Source organism: Nymphaea colorata, chromosome 1 (assembly GCF_008831285.2).
Source record: "Nymphaea colorata isolate Beijing-Zhang1983 chromosome 1, ASM883128v2, whole genome shotgun sequence".
NCBI classification, from domain to species: Eukaryota; Viridiplantae; Streptophyta; class Magnoliopsida; order Nymphaeales; family Nymphaeaceae; genus Nymphaea; species Nymphaea colorata.
In genome coordinates, this window is record NC_045138.2 from 22,927,143 (window position 1) to 22,949,111 (window position 21,969).

Consider the following 21,969-nt stretch of genomic DNA (forward strand, 5'->3'; position numbering starts at 1 on the left):
TTAACTTTTCATTATGTTCTTAAATTTTTTATTTTGCACTTTATATATATATATATATATATATATATTATTTTCTCCCGTCATTTGAATAGTACCGATTCTCATATGCATCGGGCTGCACGTTCAAGAGGCTCGATAGACAAATCACAGGATTTCAATTGCTCTACATGGATTTTTCAGGCACTTAGATGCTCCAGTTACGCCGGATGGATGGATGGCCGAGAAATTGGTAAAGATCATATCATTTTGGTAAGAAACAAAAACTAGACCTACTAAAAGTAATTATTAAAGTGTTTTTCTGTAACCTAGCAGTATAGATTTGATTTTAAGAGTGATTTGATGAACAACATGTATTAAGTTAATCATTTGACTTTAATAATAAAAAAAAATGAACAGTTCTTATAGCATCAAAATTTTGATAACAACAAAGTCAAACTTTTTTATGAATATAATAGGACGTTGAAATTTTGTTTTAAAAAAAAAATCAAAACAAATTTAAGTGGTCTGGATATAGTTGTGTGTTTGGGAGGCCAAAGCATCCAAACTGCTGGATGATATGTGTGTGTGCATAGAATTGGCAAACCCATGACTCGGACTCGATTGGCAAATGATCGGGTCCTTGGGTCAGCAAATTGACTCGTTGACTCGGTTGAATATTCAAATAACCATAATGTATTTTTGTTACTGTTGAATGAGCAATTTCAGGCGAGTTAGGGTTGAGTCAAGGGTGAGTTGGGCTGAATCATGACTCGTGACCGAATTTGTTTGGGCGATTCCCAAGTCAGCCGGCGAGTTTGCCAACTATGATATAGAAGTTGTAGATTTAACCGTCTCAAGTATGGGTCATCCACAAGTCGTCGTGAATACTTTAGGCCTTTGGCTAGATTCAGCAACTTTACATAAAGCCGTCGAGCTTCTGACTGGAATCCAGACACCTTTCATAAATCCAACCATAGGGATGTGGGTAGGTTGTGTAAAATTATATGAACAGAAGACCATGAAGATTTTATGTAAAGTTAGATAGAATTTGATAAAACTACTAATCAATTGTTACTAGTTTGAACATGCAAATAGTTCGGGCGCATCAAATACAAACTCTTTGGTTATATATCTGATTTTCCATGCTTTTGCTGATGTTAATATTATCAACTGCCTTGGTTCACAACTTTTTCTAGTAAAAACTACATCAACTGTCGTGGTCCATAAGGACCATAACTCTTTCTTGATACAAACCAAACCCAACTATCACAGGTTGATGTCCATCAGACCGCCCAGTGGGGTTAGTTTAATTGGAATCTGTACAGTCGGTATTCAATCCAAATTCTACGCTTAAATCCAAAGTCTCACATGTGTGAACACCCGCTCTTAAAGCAAAGCAAAGTGTAAACACCGCAAGCATGTGAAAGTTAAAAAGTCATGCATCAAAGATTTTGGATCCTTCAAAAACTTATACTCTGGTTGCACATTTCCAGTTATATTACTTCATTGCCTACCGAATGCGAACGAAAGTCAGTGATGAGACGAGCAGAAGCTAGAGTACACCAGACCGAACACTTGGTCTGCTTTAGCTGGATTGCCATGACGTGGGCCTTTTCGAATCTAAAGTCTAATTTCAGCCCAGAAACTCAGATGGGCTTAGGGGCCACTTGGCATTAAAAATAGCATAAAGGTGTCCTACAACAAAAAGCAAGAAGCAGATTCATGAAGCTGCAGATTGCTTTGAACGAACGTCCATAAAAGGATGAGAAAGTTTTGACCATCTGTCCGTTATTTTCAATAACATAACGACATTTCAGGTGCCCAGGGAGGGCTCTGAAAATGGAAGCAAGGTGCAAGAAAATAGCTGAGGTGTGCTTTTAGTGGTGCCATGCAGGAAAACAGATGCACAGCAAAGTGAAGCTCTGGCGGTCTGGCTCAGATAGATCAGGCTTTCGGACAACATAATGGTATTTCAGCAGGCTGGAACCAGCATCCTCTGTCTGCACTTCAATCTTCAACATCCAATTCTATAGGTTTAAATCACACTGCCTATCTGGATTTTCATATAAAACTTACTTAAGAGTTAAGAGAGAGAGAAACTATAAGAATTACATGGAATTGTGACAATGAAGTTACAGTAAATACATAAAGGAATGATGGCCATGAGTACACAGATGCCAACTTTGGGCTTCAGACCATGGTTAATTCATCAACTGTGTTCGTACTTTTTGGAATTGATGGGGCCTCATAGGCAGCAAGCTTCTGCCTGATAGCTGCCAACTCCTCCCCAGAGTTGCAGATGTAGGCTGCAGCCTGTCTTCCTGATAAAGTTGCCCCTTCCATACTGTCAATGTAATCCTAGAGATTTGCAAGCATGATGAGTTAGCTGTTGTTTTAGCGCGTTAACCCAATTATGATAAAAAATTGCCAGAAGTTCTAAAGTAAAACAACTGACATATAAAAGAGCTTCACACGTTCAACAAGCATACACCTAAAGTAGCAATCAAACCGTGTTAATGGTAAGGTTGGCAAAATCATGAGCCGTGATCACAATGATATAGCCAGTTACTCCAACTTACAAAGGTTAACATGAGCCAGCCATGCAAGCACATACAAAGAAAAGAATCGGAAACATGTTTCATGAAAGGATAATAGATGCTGCAGCCTAAACAGAGAGAGTGGTAAGAGGTGTGTCACCAACCTGTTTCGTATAAGAACCAGCAAGAAAGAAATTCTTTACAGGCGTCCTTTGATCAGGTCGAAAAGGATCCATTCCAGGACCCTCACGATATAAAGATTGCCCAATTTTGACAACTGAAGACCATATAACTTGTAATCCTTGGGAAGATGGAAACAAAGACAAAACCTGACGAGCAAAAAAATGCAGAGTTAAGCTCCCTTTTTTCTCACAGATGAGAATGAAGCTCCTACTGGTTCCTAGCATTAATAAAAGTCCATAAAATTACGGTGGGCAAACCATCATATGGTACTTAAACCAAATAACATGTCAATCCATAAAGATATTGCAGAGAGTAATATACCAGGTAAACAAGTGGTGTCATGAAGCACAAGCAGGGAAAAAATATTTTAAAAACAAGCATCGAGGATTTAGGGAAGCAGTGTGAGGCAGGAACGCAAATTGGAACTTTGGGGAAATGCATTTTAGTAAAGGCAGGAACAATTTTCCGTAGCAGTTGCTGACACCCATGCCCCCAACTTTTTACATTTAAGATTTGAAAGGGCGTAGGACATACATGCTGCTAACTATTTTACTTCATTTTACACATCTGTATACCTGTCATCAACATTTACCTTAGACGAATAGCTGTCAAGCTCGACATTGTAGAGTTGAATATAACAGATACAAAAATTTGGTGATTTTTTTTTTCTCTTCTTTGACAAACTTTAATAGCCGAAAGAATTTCAAAATGTATTAAACCTATCATCACTTACTACTTACTAGCTAACATATCCATCCCAAAGGCAAAGCACATGCATCTAGATTCTAGCCTTCAATGGGTATTTACAATCTCTGAAAAGAGACCCAAATATTACTACTGAACATGTGTCATTAACAAAACCAGGCCAGAGCACTTGCACCGCACCTATCTATGTTTGTGCACTTAAGCCAAGCATGAATCTGACATGCTGGTTATAAACCCTATTCTACTGAAAAGAACATGTGTATACATCCACACATCTATTCAGAACAAAGTGGAAATCTGGTAAGGACTTTCTTGAGCATCTTACCTGCTTCTGTACTCGATCAATAATTTCTTCATTCGGAAAAGGCATGTATGGATCACCCGGTGTCAGCACAGCTCTAGAAAGTAATATAAAGACTACTAGTTAGATGAAGAATTAAAAAAGAAACATAGAACAAGACTAACCAACAAAACAAAGCTAACTGGTAAAGGAAATAGGAAGACATAGGTTGATTGATATTCATGATCGACAGAGATTATACCTACAGGCTACAAGAATAACTAAATGAAATTATAATGTGGAATATACCAAATGCTGAACAAGGTTCATCATTAAAGTACTCCACAGTGTATCCAACAACCCCAAAATTCAGCCTTTATAGAAGAAGCATCCTTACTGGATCAGTGAGCCTTGCCCTTCAATATAGTAATCCTCTGGCGAAGTGAGTGCCAGGTCAGCAAAGCAAGAAAAATCTGCATCTGGGGTGTAAAGGAGATTATCCAATCCAGCCGCTTTTCTTAGTTGCCTAACGCAGACAATATTAGAAATTAGCTCAATGACAAAAATGATTATAAAGCCAGAAAATGACTTGAAGTGATACTATAATACAACACGACCACATGAATACAAATAAAAAAAAAAAGTTTTCTACAGTATGATGTTGAATAGCCAAATATACCTCGATTTTTCCACATTTTGAAGCTCTGTAACCCAACCATTATATCTAAGTTGAACAGTGATAACTGGCACTCCGACCAGCTTGTAGATGTTGTCAAAAGCTTCCCATTGTCTCCACTTCAATGGAAGCAATTTCTTTATTCCAGGGACATCACAAGCTATGACAAGGGGGTTGAGAAAAACAAATTAGATCCTGGATCTTCCCCAGCAATATAATTACACAAACAAGATTTAGATGTTCGATAAAAACCTGCAACATATGCATCTGCTTGCACCGTTTGCTTGCTTGTCGCCTGCATACAAACAAAACTGAATTTAAGCACCATATCGTCAATGTTTGGAACAGAATAATGTGACTAAAGATGCTCTAAAGATATTTAGATTACGTTTTCCTAGTTTTTTCAGTCCAGACCGTCTTGTTCCATTCAATAAAGAAAATATCCATTGAAAAAGAACGAAAAGAGAAATGAAAGGTATCAAAATATTCATTTAGACCTGGAGAAGAATACTGGAAAAAAAATCTGAACCAACACAGATGGTTTAGTAGCCTTTGCTTATGTGCTATTCAACCAAATCACTGCCCATATATGCCATACTTCATAAGAAGGCTTGATCCTCCATTTACCTCCATTAACATAATATATTTCTCCTTGCTCTACTCAGATGCAGTAGGATACTCAGAAGAATCTGACTAGAGAATGAGATTAAAAAGACAATGATAGTCATAGCTGTGAAGGTTTAAGCATACATTCTTTCAACAAAAAATTTGTTCATTTCATGATTAGACATTGAGAAGGTATGTCACACCCTCCAAGCAAATTAATCCAATAAACATATTCATGCGAAAGGATTGAAAACACAGACCTACCTTTGACAGTGCAAGGCCTGTAACATACGTTTCCCCGTCAATGGATTTATCAAAATAAATGTCTCTACATCCCCATCTAAGATGAAATCTACAGCAAGAGGATCAGAGATGCACCGTCAGCACATGAGTACCAGAGAGCAAATGTTAAAGAACGAAAACCACACCTCAAAAGATTCCCTACCTTCCTCCCTTACTAATGATGTACTTCTGTATGGGACCACTCAAGAAGTTATCAGGAGAACCTTTCAACATACGCAGCAGGGATGCCTCCGTTTTAGTGGCGAAGAAGCCAAAAACAGTGAGCATACAACGGGCACTTATATTATCACAATCAATAAATCCAAGGGCATAAGCAACAGGATCCCACATTCTTTGGATACTTAAACGCGTTCCACCTTTGGACAAAAACCACTCGGAGAAGCTAATCTGAGATTTTACACAAGATCAAAGACTCAATAATATGATAACACTCAAAACAATCAAATACATAAATAGATCAAAGCTGGATGCATGAGAATGACATCATTAGCCTGCCAGATGTCTAACACATGTCACCAACAGGAGTACCATAAAGGCATAAACTAAACAAAGGTCCAACGTTAAAGAACAATGGAACAGAATTAGATAAAGCATGCTGAATGGGAAAACTGAAAAGGAAACATAATTTTGTTATGGGTAAAAAGGAAACATAATTTTGTTATGGGTAGTCATTTGAAATTTAGACAATATATACATCTGAGATATTTTGTTTTAACCCTAATCTCTATATAAAATGAGATTAGGAGTTTAATGAAATACCAATTATTCTCCCTCTATCTGTCTTCCTCTCTCTCCCTCTCTTAGTCTCATGTCCCCTCTTTCTTCTTTCTTCTCTCTTCTCTCCCTTTCTCTTCTCTTCTCTTTTCTTCTCTCCTCGTGTCCATCTTCTGGCTTAATGTAGAGTCATAGACACAACATGGTATCAGAGCAAAGACCATCTCTGGGAGGAGGTAGCGGCAGATCATTGACAGACATTACAGTTGTGTTGTTTATGTGCACGACAAAACATGGAAGAGGGGTCGCGGTTGCACAATACCACTGAAGGATTGCCAAAGGATAATGAAACTCAATGTTGCAAAGGCGAACACACTCAGACTTCGAGTCTCTCTCTGCTCGCAGCAAAGGGAAATTCAGAAGTTTGCACAAGGCAAGAAAAATTGCTCAAAAGACCGATGCCTGGTAAGGGGCTTGGTGGTAACAATTTATAAACAACGAGTGATGGTACAATAATTCAGTGAATAAATTCGCCTGCAAAAGTAGCACGCACTGAGCGATGCTTTAAAAAAAGAAAACAATGACAAGATAAGCTTTACAAGATTCGCCAGTACAATGATCAAAAGAAGACAAAGATGACTCATGACTAAGACTTCTGCTTTCGTTGCAATGATCAGAAGGCGACAGATGACTCATTGGGTTGCTTTTTGGCTCTGAATATATTTGTGTTGGAGTTTTGTCGTTATTCTTCTTTTGTTTCACTGCTTTCCGCCTCGGATTCCAATATTCGTCGCACAGCAAATTCATGGTGGAGGCAGAAACCTTTAGTCTGGACACGACAGTTCCGACATTTGCGCCTTTCCTTTGTGATTTTTTCTAGTGTCGTGCAGCTTTCTTCAAACTCCTTTTGGGATATTCTCATATAGGAATTCTTCATCTTGAAAGATTGCGACTTCGGGATAATCAACAAAATTGATTCTCTGCATTTTTCGACACAGTGCTTCTTCCCACTTTGGACTTGCAATAAAATTAAAAAATTCTCTAGATACGTTGTTAGCATATAATTGTCTTCTGTGGAGGATTAGATTTTCCAATACAGTTTTGTCAATGGCCCATAATAAAAGTTCTATTTCGAATGAGGTCCATTTTAGGTTATTGACAATGCAGGTAATTCTTCCTCCAGCTGTGTAGTAAAAATCTAGATTTGGATAGTGACCTTCTACAGCGTCTGCAAAGTCTGGAATTCTGGATAAAGTTTTCTAATCTTTTGACAAACCTTCCATCTTTGCTCTGGTGTGTCTACTAGCCAGTCTTCTCATTGTCTGCCAGTTGATCTCATCATCTTGCATTCTCAGGTGAGAGCGTCTGGTAACGAATGATGTACTCTTTTTACCAGATCAATTGTAAAATCATACTGGGATACAGAAATTGCTACCAAGCAAATCTTTGTAATTTTGGACTGCTGGTAATTTTTCTCTTGAATAGTACGGACAGGTTGTGAAGTCGTTCTGAGTATGAATTTTTCGCCAATCAAGTAAGGGTGAAATTTTTCCAACCCTCTGATCGCTGCAAGGATTTCTTTTTCTGCATGCCAATAATTGATTTCATTAGTTTTGAATTGCCCGCTAGTATAAAAGCATACCTTTTCTTGGTTGCCATCTTTCTTTAGCAGAACTGCTGCCCATGTGTCACTTGATGCATCTGTGGATAGGACATAGAGCCCGACAAAGGCAGGTTCTAGCTCTGGCAGTCTTCCCTTAATGAGATTACTGCTTTTGTAGCCGCTTTAGTCCATTCATATGACTCATGATGCATGACCTTGCGGATTGCCTGTGTTTTCTGTGATAGATTTTGAATATAGTTTCCGACATAATTGAGGCATCCAAGGAACCTTTCGCACTGTAGCTTGTCTTCGAGCTGATTTGGAAATTGCTCGATTTTCTTCAGCACATGATCTTGCATGGTTATTTTTCCTTCTTTGAGCTTGATGTCGAGAAATTCAATTTCTCGTTTGGCCAGTTGAAATTTTTCTTCTGTTTTGGACAGCCCTATGTCATGCTATCGCATATTTCTGCGAAAATTGTGAGATGCTGCAAATGTTCATCTACAGTTTCTAAGACTATCAAAAAATCATCAATATAATTAATGATAAAATCATAACCCTTGAAAATTTCATCCATTCGTCGTTGGAACTGTGATGGTGCATTTTTTCTCTCCAAATGGCATAACCAGCCATTCGTACAAGCCAATAGGAGTGTAGAAAGTCGTTTTGTGTGTCTTCTTCGGCAATCTTAATCTGATGATAATTAGACTTGCAATCAAATTTAGAGAAAATCTTGCCTTGAGCCGCCCTTTGTATCAAGACTTCTTTGTTCGGTAACGGCCATTTTATATCTACAGTCACGCTGTTCAGAGGAATGTAATTAATTACCATTCTCGCTTTTCTTCTTTTGATTTCAGCATGATTTCTAACTATGACGCTTGCGCTTGCATAGTGTGATTCGATTTTTGAATCAAACCTTTTTCTTCCAATTCATGTATTTGAGATATAATCTCTTTTTTGTCTAGTTCAGAACCCACAATAGGTCTGCTTTGTACAGGAATGTTGTGCATAGTTGGTATATGTGCTGTAGGGGAGTCCTTGTTCCAAAACTGTAACGGATGTTCAACACAACAGGACTTTAATCGTTTTACCACCCGTGTGAATTCAGGCAAGCAAACTATTTTTTGTCCTCGTAAAAGATTTATGGCCTTAATGGCCTTGATCCTTTCGACTTTTTCTTCAAATTCAAGCTCATGTTTCATGATTTGAAGTAAAGTCATGTTTTTGTTTCTGTCCTCTTTGTTTCTTTTTTTGTTTTGCATTCTTTTGAAAGAGGCAGACAACCTTGAAACAACTTGTTGTTCATTTCCTAATCTGAACACAATACAGTCCCTGCATATGGTATAGGGGCCTATTTCATCCAATGTTACAGACCCTAATCCGATGTCATGTCCGGCATCATCTATCTGTACAAAATTTGCACTGATCGTTTTTTTCTCCTATTTTAACCGGGACATTTAAGGCAAAATTATGAAGTCTTCTTTCTCCGTTCATTGTTTCGACTCTGGTTCCTTCGGGATAATATAGCCAGTCGCTAATTATCACCTTTTTGCAAAAATTCATATTTGCACCAGTGTCGATGAAGGCTTGTCCTTTTTTCCATTTTCCTTTTTTATCTGCAGCTATTTGAACTAGGATAATTACAGAAAGATCAAATAAGGACATCTTTTTGATCTATTTGATCTCAGAAGTTTTGAAGCTACTTTTTGGTGTAAAATTCCAGAAATTGATAGGAGTTGTACCTTTTTCCTGTATTGCGTTTGCAACCTTTTCTGAGACCGCTCATTTCTCTTGTTGTTTTGGGGCTATTGGGACTTCATCTTTTGAGTATACTCTATTATTTTCTGAACCTGATTCTTCTGAAGTTGAGTCGTCTGAGTGAGTGTTCTTTTCACTGTTGTTACTATGAATAATCTCATAGGGACTGGTTGATGCAAAATTGTTGCAAAATTCACTTTTGCATTCTAACTCGTCAGATTCTGATTCAGATTCTGTTGAGATCATGACTTCTTTTCCTTTTTTTGCTACCATGCAAATGTGTCCTGCTGCTTCTGACGATGATTCTGTAAGGATGCTCATTGTTTCATCATCTTCTTCTCCACTTTCTAGATAGAACACTTTTTTATTTTTGAGGCATTCTTCAAATTCTGCCTCATTTTCTATCAGATCCCAGTCTTTTTCGATTTCTGGGACATCAAACATCATCTTGATTTGTCGAGGAGCTCTGTTTGGGCATTTATTTGCATAATGCCCCTACCTTCGGCAGGCGAAACACCTTTCGTCCTTTTTTTTGTCACTATTCCTCCTTCTCTGAAAGAATTTGTATGGCTTGAACGGCCTCCTCGTTTTAGTTCGTCTGAACCTTGGTTTGAATCTTTTTGGCAGATTATGCTCTTCTGCTCCATCAATCTGACTGCAAATATTTTTTCCAACTTTAGGCAGTTCAGTGTTTGCCTTAAGTCGGTAACAGAGCTTTTTAATCTATTGTTGGACAATCTGTTGTACATCAACCAGATTCAAACTTTCGACCAGGATATTTTTATGTGATAGTTCGTCTAGCACAATGTTACCAAGTGATTCTCGTAACGAAGCAAGGAAGGACATACCGATTGTTGAGAGGGCATGTGCGCCTAAGCGGTATGCTTGAATTTGAAGAAGAAGTCGATATGATCAAGGCTATTAAGGCCATAAATTTTTTACCAGGACAAAGAATAGATTGCTTGCCTGAATTCACACGGGTGGTAGCTTGTTGTGTTGAACATCCGTTACAGTTTTGGGACAAGGACTCTCCTATAGCACATATACCAACTATGCACAACATTTCTGTACAAAGCAGACCTATTGTAGGTTCTGAACTAGACAGAAAAAAGATTATATCTCAAATACAAGAATTTGAAGAAAAAGGCTTGTTTCGAAAATCCGAATCACACTATGCAAGCGCAAGCTTCATAGTTAGAAATCATGCTGAAATCAAAAGAGGAAAAGCGACAATGGTAATTAATTACATTCCTCTGAACAGCGTGACTGTAGATATAAAATGGCCTTTACCGAACAAAGAAGTCTTGATACAGAGGGCGGCTCAAGGCAAGATTTTCCCTAAATTTGATTGCAAGTCTGGTTATCACCAGATTAAGATTGCGGAAGAAGACATACACAAAATGGCTTTCTACACTCTTATTAGCTTGTACGAATGGCTGGTTATGCCACTTGGACTAAAAAATGCACTATCACAGTTCCAACTACGAATGGATGAAATTTTCAAGGGTTATGATTTTATCATTAATTATACTGATGATTTTTTGATAGTCTCAGAAACTGTAGATGAACATTTGCAGCACCTCACAATTTTCGCAGAAATATTGATTTTATCATTAATTATACTGATGATTTTTTTATAGTCTCAGAAACTGTAGATGAACATTTGCAGCACCTCACAATTTTCGCAGAAATATACGATAAGCATGGCATAGACTGTCCAAAACAGAAGAAAAATTTCAACTGGCCAAACGAAAAATTGAGTTTTTCGGCATCAAGCTCAAAGAAGAAAAAATAACCATGCAAGATCATGTACTGAAGAAAATCGAGCAATTTCCAAATCAGCTCGAAGACAAGCTACAGTGCCAAAGGTTCCTTGGATGCCTCAATTATGTCAGAAACTATAGTCAAAATCTATCACAGAAAACACAGGCAACTAGCAAGGTCATGCATCATGAGCCATATGAATGGACTAAAGCGGCTAACAGAAGCAGTAATCTCATTAAAGGAAGACTGCCAGAACTGGAACCTGCCTTTGTCGGGCCCTATGTCCTATCCACAGATGCATCAAGTGACATATGGGCAGTCGTTCTGCTAAAGAAAGATAGCAACCAAGAAAATGTATGCTTTTATACTAGCGGGCAATTCAAAACTAATGAAATCAATTATTGGCCTGCAGAAAAAGAAATCCTTGCAGTGATCACAGGGTTAGAAAATTTTCACCCTTACTTGATTGATGAAAAATTCATACTCAGAACAGATTCACAAAACTTGTCTGTACTACTCAAGAGAAAAATTACCAGCAGTCTGAGAAAAATTACCAGCAGTCCAAAATTACAAAGATTTGCCTGGTGGCAATTTCTGCTATCCCAGTATGATTTCACAATTGATCTGGTAAAAGGGATACATTATTCGTTACCAAACGCTCTCACCCGAGAATGCAAGATGATGAGATCAACTGGCAGGCAATGGGAAGACTGACTAGTAGACACACCGAAGCAAAGATGGAAGGTTTGTCAAAAGATTAGAAAACTTTATCCAGAATTTGCAGACGCTGCAGAAGGTCGCTATCCAAATGTGGATTTTTACTACACAACTGCAGGAAAAATTACCTGCATTGTCAATAACCTAAAATGGACCTCATTCGAAACAGAACTTTTATTATGGGCCATTGACAAAGCTATATTGAACAATCTAATCCTCCACAAAAGACAATTATATGCTAACAACGTATCTAGAGAATTTTTTAATTTTATTGCAGGTCCAAAATGGGAAGAAGCACTGTGCCGAAAAATACAGAGAATCAATTTTGTTGATTATCCAGAAGTCGCAATCTTCCAAGATGAACTCTGGTATAAGAATATCCCAAAAACAAATGAGTTTGAAGAAAGTTGCACGACACTAGAAAAAATCACAAAGGAAATGCGCAAATGTTAGAACTGTCGTGTCCAGACTAAAGGTTTCTGCCTCCATCATGAATTTGTTGTGCGACGAATATTGGAATCCAAGGCGGAAAGCAGTGAAACAAAAGAAGAATGACGACAAAACTCTGACACTAATATATTCAGAGCCAAAAAGCAACCCAATGAGTCATCTATCTTCTGATCATTGCACCGAAAGCAGAAGTCTTAGTCATGAGTCATCTTTGTCTTCTTTTGATCATTGTACTGGCGAATCTTGTAAAGTTTATCTTGTCACTGTTTTCTTTTTTTAAAGCATCGTTCAGTGCGTGCTACTTTTGCAGGCGAATTTATTCACTGAATTATTGTACCATCACTCGTTGTGTATAAATTGATACCACCGAGCCCCTTACCAGGCATCGGTCTTTTGAGCAATTTTTCTTGCCTTGTGTAAACTTCTGAATTTCCCTTTGCTGTGAGCAGAGAGAGACTCGAAGTCTGAGTGTGTTCCCCTTTGCAACATTGGGTTTCATTATCCTTGGGCAATCCTTCAGTGGTATTGTGCAACCGCGACCCCTCTTCCCTTTATTCAGATCTGACATAGAGGACAAAGATTTGCTGTCGTCAAATAATCTGGTGGCTGTTTGTTTATGTCAAATTTCAATGATAGTTAATGTGAACATCGCTTCTTGTAAAATTGTCTTCTATTATTATTCTAGTAAACAAGAACAAGTATTAAAAAGAAAAAACGTATATATACATATGTGTGTGTGTGTGTGTGTGTGTGTGTGAGAGAGAGAGAGAGAGAGAGTTAAATCCAAAAATAACTTAAATTATTCAAAGTAAAAGAGTGCTTGTAACTATAAGTGAACAGGCACATGTACACACATACTTTTATGAAAAATCACAAGCAACAAGAAAAAATGTGAAGACTAAAAAACTGCAGAAAAACATAAGAAAAGAATTCTGTCTCAAAAGAATAATAAGAACAAGAAAGAAAAAAAGGAACAAAAATTTAAGTTGACAATGAAAGCCTATGCTATTTATTGCCTAGCAAACCTAGGCATCTAGGTGATATTCTAGGCATTTTCAAATGGCAGGTCACCTAAAATCAGCTAGCCCAGACAACAGAGATCCAAGGCCAGCCTTTGACAACATGGACTCAAATGAAAACTTTGTGCTTTAACTGTGAGTTGAAAATCAAACTATTGACAGTTCACGAGATCATCTATAAAGTTACTTTTTCAAAGTCAAAACACTACTTGTTGTCAACCTCTCTAAAAAAAAGTAAGGTTACATGTAGCACAGAGGAAAAGCTTCATCAGATTATGTGGACGTATATGTATCTTACTTATAGTCATTACATACTTGATATATACATATGTACACATAGCCTCACATTTATCTTGTAATTTTGAATTTGTTTTTCCTGTTTTACTGTAGTCTTACTGTTCTTTCTTCTGTATTTCTGTACACCCAATTAGTGGCTGAATGTGCGCCATTGCAGCTAGCTCCTCCTTTCCTCTTGTTATATATATAAGGGTCAAGGACAACCTGTCTCTTGTATTATGGCTTTTGATGCCATTTGTTTGGTGATCAAGTTGATTACTATTCTGATTAGGATAATGTGTTCTGGATAGTTAGTCTTCCAGAGTCTTAAGGGTTTCTTCCTCAGGTTCATGTGAACCTATTGTTGTGTTTGATTCCTTGTGAATCTTGTTGTGTGCCTTCCCATTCTATCTGGCTACATAAATGGCTAGTTTAGCTAGCCAAAAGAAAATAGAAATTCCCACAGTTACTGCTATCTTTTGTAGCATAAGAAAAAGAGACTTTTTTGTACTAGATATGCATATCTATTATGCATTTCAGGGATAATAATAAAAATCACATTTTTATTATTTAATTTGTCATTATCTATCTTTTATGCTTGCAATTTGTGAGAGGTTAAGTGTGATACTTCACAATCTGAGAGAGGTAAGTCTGTGCTTTGGACCCATCAATTGCCTTTCCAAGGAATACAACTTTGTCTCTTATGAGTCATATCTAAGGCTCTGTAAATGTATCTTAGATTACTCATGCAATGGATTCCACTTACACTATCAAGGCCCCGAATGTCCTTCATCGCACCTTCAGGATCAATAAGTGCCTTCACGATTGGACTTGTTGCAAGAGCAAATGCATTCCTTGCTTTGTCATATGTCTGCCATGAATTAAGAAAATCACCATTTAAAATTTTTTGGTAACCAAAGGCAAGACATTCTATGCTAATTATGTGTACCAAAGGAAATTGTTCTATGCATTTAAATGCCCAGGTATGGGAAAGAAGATATGAAAATACAAAAGCCAGTATCGGAAAAATGTCCAGGTAGATAACATTTGTCATGTCATATCACAGCCGCATTAAATGGTCTATGTCACAGACACTGCAAGAAGGGGCTTTGAGCCAAATTAGCCATGTTACAGACATGAACATGCGTTGCAGATAGAAAAGAACCAATCACATTTGACTAAAGTCTTCAAATTTACAAATCTGGCAACCATATTCAGCTACTCCTTTATGTTAGAGTCACACCACCAAATTATATCATAAAACATGAACAGCGTATAACTTTTCAAGGAAGAAGTGGGGTCAAGAGATACACTTGTAGGTTAAAAATAGAAAGCGACACAAAGTTTTCTAATTAAGCTAATTAAGTATGAAAACAAAAAAAAAATCAACAAAATTCATCTAACTTCAACAAATTTCAAAATTAATCCAAGTATTGTAGAATTTCTGCCATGTCATGCAGGCACAAGCATCTTGACTCAAGTTTTATGTTCTAGAAAAAAAAAATGAAGGAGATATTCACAGCTAATTTGCATTTTTTCATAAACAAATACAAGTTATCATTGCAATGTATAACCTTCAATTTACAAGGTTGCCCCACTGAAAGCATCACCAATAAATCAAATAGAAAAACTACCATTTCCTAGATGCTTGTGCAACATGCACCTTTTAGGTTAAATCCCCACAACCTACACATTTCCCAATGTTCCAGAGACACACAAAGCCTTACAAAATATAATGCTTAAATATCATAATTAAAAATTAAAAGTACATGAAAACTAAAAATTTCCAGATTGACAGGTTTGATTTGTTTGGATAAGCAAGAAAATTTCCACCATGGTCTTGTTCAACAAACTAAGGTGTGTAACCAGCATTAAGTTACTTGCCAATCACATGAAAATAAATAATGAATTACAAGCCTTTTAAGGCAACAAGCAGAACATCCTCTACCTGAAGCTGATTGGTAGTTAAGAATGCTCTAATTCCATGAATTGGTGCTCCAATTGGAAACCGGAAATCTAGCTCTGGAAAAGAAGCAAGCTGAAACACTCACTCAAGCATGGAAGATGACCCTATGCATTTTTGAAGAAACAGGAGAGGCAGACAAAGATCAACGTAAAATGGCTTACCACCAATTTCTCCCCCTTTATTAACAAAAGTGTGCACATGATCCTTCACCAGGAGATTTTGATCAGCCCCCACCTATATTACAAGAAAGTAAAATCATATCGCAAATACCATAATGTACAGACCAAGCAAAGTGAAAAGAGCTTCCATGTCTACTTCCAATTTGCACTTCAGGAAAAGGTAGTGGGGCTGTCTATCCCCCAGGCAGAAGTTGACAATATAATTACAGGACTAAAAAGATCTCACTACAACCTTAGAGAAATAATCACCAAAAAGAAACCCATATATGCCCGAGGACAACAAGGACATCTTTTTTAATATGTATATTGTACTTGGTCCCTGCTCCCATCAAATCCAAAATAAAACATTTGGTAGGTTGTCTACAAAGGTTGTCAAAGGATACAAACTCAGCTATAAAATATGCAATAACTTACATTATCCTGACCTTTTTCATCAATCGGAAAAGGTTGTTGTAGCAACCAAAAAATACGTGAAGTCCCATCTCTATGTGGTTCCCACGCTTATCTATAAAAGAACCAACTTTTCCACCAATGAAGGAACGTGATTCATAAATGTCAACCTACAAAATGATAATCACAACTTTAAGACAAGTATATAACTGGCAGCATCATGAAAGTGACTATTAAGAAAACAGCAAATTTGTAAGTTGTTGGTGTACACCAATTATGTAATCAGTTGTTCAATGAGAGAGGAGCTAATAACTCAGGTGATATAAAATTATTAACACACCGGCTTTAGATAGCTCCCTGGTAGACTGGCAAGTCAATTATATTGCACAGTGCACACTTTTGTTTAGGAGAGAAGTTAAGATCATCTGCATTGATAATTTAAAGAAAAAAAATGATGCACCCTAAACAGCTGCATCAGCACCAGTTTATGTGCACAAAACCGTGCAGTTAAAAGTAACAAGCCAACTTGGGTGCCGGGCTCCAGAAAATGGCCTAAATGGGGCATCAGCCATACCAGTCAGTTCTATTCAAGAAAAAAAGGGAAAAGAGGGAAGGAATATAAGGAAGAAGAGGGGGAAAGGTGGGAATTTTGAAATTCGACATTAACCATTACATTAACAACTCAAGAAAAAAAAGAAAGCCTTCGAGTTAAAATCCATAAACTTTTCTTGCCACACAGAAAGTACATAGGTGAACACATTTTTTCTCCAAATGCTACTCCACTTCAGTTGTATGCAGCACTACATATTAAACCAGCTCATAATTGCTTCTCCAGTCAACACTCTTACTGATACCCAAAAAATAAGGAGAAAAGGAAAATTCTGTGTTATCAGCAAACATTTCCACAAGAAGATTAAACATTATAAACACCTGCCAAAATGCAGGTACACCATGTAGATATTTCCATGCCTTAGACATAAGTAAGACACAGTCAAGTGCAGTAGATGCAACATTCCCTCTTTCTCAAATTAATCAATCAGCTTAGATTGGTCCACCCTATTTTTCTCTTTTTTCAAGTTTCAAGTTGTTCAAGTTCTTCAAAGCCACTTAACCATGAACATATGTTACCCGTAAACGTATTGATTATTCACCAACTTCATATATATTCTATGCACGTTAAACCAGCAGACAGTTTGAGACTTATTCTACCACATCCTTCATGTTTAAGGATTTTTTAAAAAATAATTGTGTAGTAGACATTATCAGCATACCTGATAGTCAACATAAAAAACATGGTTTTGGGCATGGAAAATTCATTTTAAAAGTCAAAAGATTTCAAACCGTTGATTTTAAATTTTACAAGATTTTATCTACATGCTTCAAAAATATGTTTTATGGACTTGTACGTTTTGAATGTAGAGATCACATTCATATGGTAGATTAAAGAGAAATGCTAAAAATTATATATATTATAAGAGAAAGAGTAGGGTTGAAAATCTGCAAGCTGCCATACATGGGCAAATGGATTTTATTTTTAAATTTTGACACTAAAAAATGTCACGATAGGTGCATTGAGCCTTAAAAACTGGGGCCAAACAGAAACTATTGCCAGTGCACCTATTGCAATGGTTTTTAGCATCAGATTTTTAAAAATATCCATCCAGCCATATGTGATAGCTGACATATTTCAATTTCTCACTCTCTTCCCCCCTCAATATCGCCCCCAACCAAAACCCCAAAACAAGATATGTGTGTGTGTGTGTGTGTGTGTGTGTGTACACATAGAATAACGTAAATATGAGAACATTATGAATTAATTATCAGTTGTTTGATCAACTTGATTGATAGTTCACAAGGTATCAAGTGTAAAGCCATTTTCTCAAAAATGCTAACTTTTAATAAATAGTTTTACCATGATACATATATGGATCAACAATAGCGTGTTCAAGAAACTCATAGTTAACTAGATATTTTCATATTCGCTTAGTACACATATTCATGAACCATGTATGTGTATCTTTATGTTTACTATAGAACTTGTATAGGCATAAGTACAGGCCTAAACATATATATACATATTTATTTATACTTCTATTTATATTTCTATAAGGCTTCTTGAACATGAGCACTAGCCTTAATTGTTCGGATGGTTATGAAGAACACTAATGAAAAGGAAGTTGACACTTTTTTCTTCTCCAAAACTAAAGGCTGCTAGCTCCAAAAGGTAATCTTTACCTTTTCGAAGAGTTACTTTAAATGTCTCTACCTGTAAAACATCTGTTCACATTGTTCAGATGGCCCATAATGTCACTCATGTTTATCAGTGCTCATATTTCAAATGTATATATAAATATATATTATAGTTATTGGTGAGGTTTTATTGAGTACTGATTATAAAGTTTGTTTCCTTGGAAAATATCAGTAATTAAAAAACTAAAAAAATATGAAATAAATAATACAAAAGAGATTATGAAATTGTGAGTTTTCTATTAATTTTCATACAAAAAAATTAAAATCAAAATAGTTATTAACATAGCAAAAGAAACCCAAGTACCTACACATATAGATTATATTTTTAAGAAAAGCAAAAACATCATTGCAAAGCAGGATAGTTTGTTTTGTGGATATATCATGAATTTTTCACATTTTCCCTTTACCTGGCTTTTAACACAGAGTTTTTGGAAAAAAAAAAGCAATGGATCTCACAAATATAGTTCTTAGGCTTTTGCCAGTGAGATTCTTCTCAAATATCATTCAAGAAAGTTTCTTCTCAAATATCATTCAAGAAAGTTTTTTTTCCAGGAAAGAATTTAGGAATTCAAAAGTTTTAAAGATTATATGACAAATATAGAAAAAAATTATAGCATTTAAGAATTTAACTTTCTTAGACATATATTGAGAAAGGTTAGACCTAGAACACAACAACGTACTTCTAAAAAAATAAATTCTATACCAAAGGGAGAAGATATCATGATACTATCACGGAAAATACCATTTGTAATGTTTTGAGAAGATCACAAGATTTTCCATTTGTAAACAGTTTATGCTGTTGTCACAGTAAAAATTGCAATATTATATATATATATATACCTTGTCACCTATTGTGACGGCACTTGCTTAGCCACTGTTTTTAACAATAAAATGCACATTTTGCAATGCATTTTAGTGACATAAAATTACAAAAACAATCATGTGGCCACAGAGGCAGATGGTTGATTTATATATATATATATATATATATATATATATATATATATATATATATATATATATATATATGAGAGAGAAAGAGAGAGAGACAGAGAGAGACAAAGAGACAGAGAGACAGAGAGAGAAAGAGAGTGAGAGAGAGTGGGTGAATGGTGACTCTGGTTGAGAGTCATCCAATTCATCATAATGAACAATTGAGAAAAAACCAAAGAAAATGTGTGAGCTAATATTAGATTATGAAAATAATCATCACATTTTTCTCCTTATTTTTCTTTCAACCGTCCATCACATGAATTGGACAGCCCTCATGAGTGTGCTAGGTAACTATGAATAGCTAGAGTCACCAGTCAATTTTCTTTATATATACATATATTTCAAATTATTAGCTTTCTAATGATTTTCTTAAGGAAACATCGATAAAAATTTGAAACAGTAATTAAAATGTTGAGACTAATAAAAAAATTTAAAATATATTTAAAATTTTGTTTCTTTAAACAATTATATAAATATTGCAATAAAATTTTTGATGATATTATTGCAATATTTTGAAAATATTGCCAATATTTGTAACAAAATACAAGCCATAAGGTTGTGGCTCAGAATCTAAATTCCGAATCTAATGGAATAGCTTCCCACCTCCATGCTTGTATCTGCACCCAATAGCTTATAAATTCAGAGATCAACAATCAGGAAGACACCGAACTTCCGTTAGGTGACATTATTCCCGAAACTTTCTCAAATGAAAAGAGCAAAAAATTTCAAAGTAAAAAGGAACAAGCAGGACAAAATCCGAAGAATAATGTGCATATTAGAAGGTAAGGATTCTATTTGGTTTTACTCTGGCTGTGGCTACAAGTGGACAGAAAAGCTGGTTTCACATACAATCATTAATGAAGCTTCAACTTTAAGGATATACTCAGAAAATAAGTACGAATTAACCATGAAAATTTGATACGCATTCAGCAGCAGGAATCATGCACCAACCTCGTGACCTTGATCCAGAAGCTCCACTGCAGTAGACATCCCAGCAAGTCCAGCTCCAATAATAGCTACTTTAAGCTTGGGTCCTCTGTAGCGCTCTGGCTCTGGTGGAAACAAACCTTTCGGAGCTGCCAAATAAATGATAAACGAAGATAAGCATAATACATGGATCAGGATTCTGCTAGTTCCGATGACAAAAAACCTACATAGTTTGCAAATAGAATCATGGTCAGTGTTTTCAGTATCCACAGTCTGCAGCACAAATTCTCTCAACACTTCAAAAATAACCAGTCCTCTACGCATGAAACGTAGAACAGTCGACGCCACTTTGAGAAACAGAACACAGACAGCTAGCAAAAACAGGCAAAAGGATAAAACCCCTTCACCCTTCGGTGCTTTCTGAAATAAAAGCAGCAAATACGAAAAACTCCATTAAAAGAAATTATCAATTTCCTGGCTCCCGAAACAGGATATGTTGCGAAAATGTTGCTTCTGCAATATATTGTGGGGCAACACATTCAAAAAGCGGATGTTCTTAAAGAAACAACGGGTAAATAGTCGAGGCAACTAGAACGCCATTTAACAGTCTATCTACTAAACGAAGAAGCCGAGGCAATTAACTCCCACTAAAAAAACCAGAACTGGAAGAACTTAGAAAAAGCCAGAAACCATGAGAGAAGAGTCCGATACCATTAACACTCATATCCGAAACCTTTGTCTCCAAACCGCATCGAACTCCCAACTTCCCTCCACGGAGGAGCATCGCCGGTAACCCCAGGCTCTCACCACAAAATCCGCTCCTCCTCGCCGTGTACACCGTCGGAATCGACGCGCAAGCCATCGGAAAAACTTGAAACAAGCAAATTTCCCACAAAAATACAACCTACCGTCCAGAAACACCAAGCTTCCCCGCGGGAATTGGACCCAAACTTTCACAATCTCCACGATTATGCAACGGGAGAGAAGGCAGGAGAAGAAATAACCAGAGCTGTCTCGCTCTCTCTCACACACACACACTACTTATTCTTCGCCAGTTTCTGTCTCCAGTGAGACGGGAACCTCGATATTGGGCAGAGAGGAGATTCCCCTTTTCACCTCCTCGCCATTAACAGAACTACGTGGCCCCTTTTTTTATATCTGCGTGGTGGCGCCATCGTCTCCCTTTGTTCCGCTATCTCTTCTTCCTTAAAATGACTTCTCTAGCCTCATCGTTTTCCAGAAAATACTAAACGTTGCGAATCTGTATCAGAATCCAAATCCAATTAAAGATCTGAGACCCATTTTGTGTCAAATATGAATGCAGCATGGTAATATGAGAAAGGGAAAGGGAACTTGGATTCTTTTCCAATTAGCGAGCCACGATCTTCTCCCTCACTTATAGTCTACTCAATCAAACCAAAAGTGGATTCGAAATAAATAACTTATACTTTATAACGGGGATTTAATAAATATTCTAAAATTTTAGATCTTCTAACCAAATCCCAAATTTTAAAGGGAAAAAAAAGGCTGTGAGGATGTGTAGGAATCTGTATCCGACTAAAGATCCGAGACGCTCAAATTCGGATAGTTTACATCCCCACTTCCCAACTAAACCGGGTCTCTTACTTTTGTCATTTCTTTAGTTTGTCCTAACGCCAGTTCCGCAATGAGAGCATCTGGTAATAGGAATGTTG

The 21,969-nt window shown here is 36.7% G+C and overlaps 1 protein-coding gene across 2 annotated transcripts; it reads right to left on the reverse strand.

Moving 5' to 3' along the window:
- Positions 1–2,004: 2,004 nt before the first annotated feature.
- Positions 2,005–21,422, reverse strand: LOC116255365 (zeta-carotene desaturase, chloroplastic/chromoplastic). Of its 2 annotated transcripts, XM_031631151.2 has the most exons (14): positions 20,987–21,421; positions 20,300–20,424; positions 16,141–16,275; positions 15,698–15,770; positions 15,519–15,592; positions 14,337–14,441; positions 5,412–5,656; positions 5,231–5,318; positions 4,613–4,655; positions 4,364–4,520; positions 4,082–4,210; positions 3,730–3,802; positions 2,681–2,845; positions 2,005–2,337 (listed from the first exon to the last, which is right to left on the reverse strand). In XM_031631151.2, exons 1-14 carry the CDS (start codon positions 21,135–21,137, stop codon positions 2,170–2,172), a joined length of 1,731 nt encoding a protein of 576 aa, XP_031487011.1. In that variant the 5' UTR covers positions 21,138–21,421; the 3' UTR covers positions 2,005–2,169. The 2 variants fall into 2 exon arrangements, with proteins under 2 accessions (XP_031487011.1, XP_049933058.1); XM_050077101.1 differs by lacking the exons at positions 5,231–5,318; positions 5,412–5,656 and having other exon boundaries at positions 20,987–21,422.
- Positions 21,423–21,969: the final 547 nt, after the last annotated feature.

Coding starts and splice junctions, on each gene's coding strand:
- LOC116255365 (XM_031631151.2), bottom strand. CDS start 21,137: ATGGCTTGCGCGTCGATTCCGACGGTGTACACGGCGAGGAGGAGCGGA. Junction 15,771..16,140: donor TTTTCCGATTGATGAAAAAG/GTCAGGATAATG, acceptor CTTGTAATATAG/GTGGGGGCTGATCAAAATCT. Junction 4,656..5,230: donor CAGGCCTTGCACTGTCAAAG/GTAGGTCTGTGT, acceptor GTTTGTATGCAG/GCGACAAGCAAGCAAACGGT.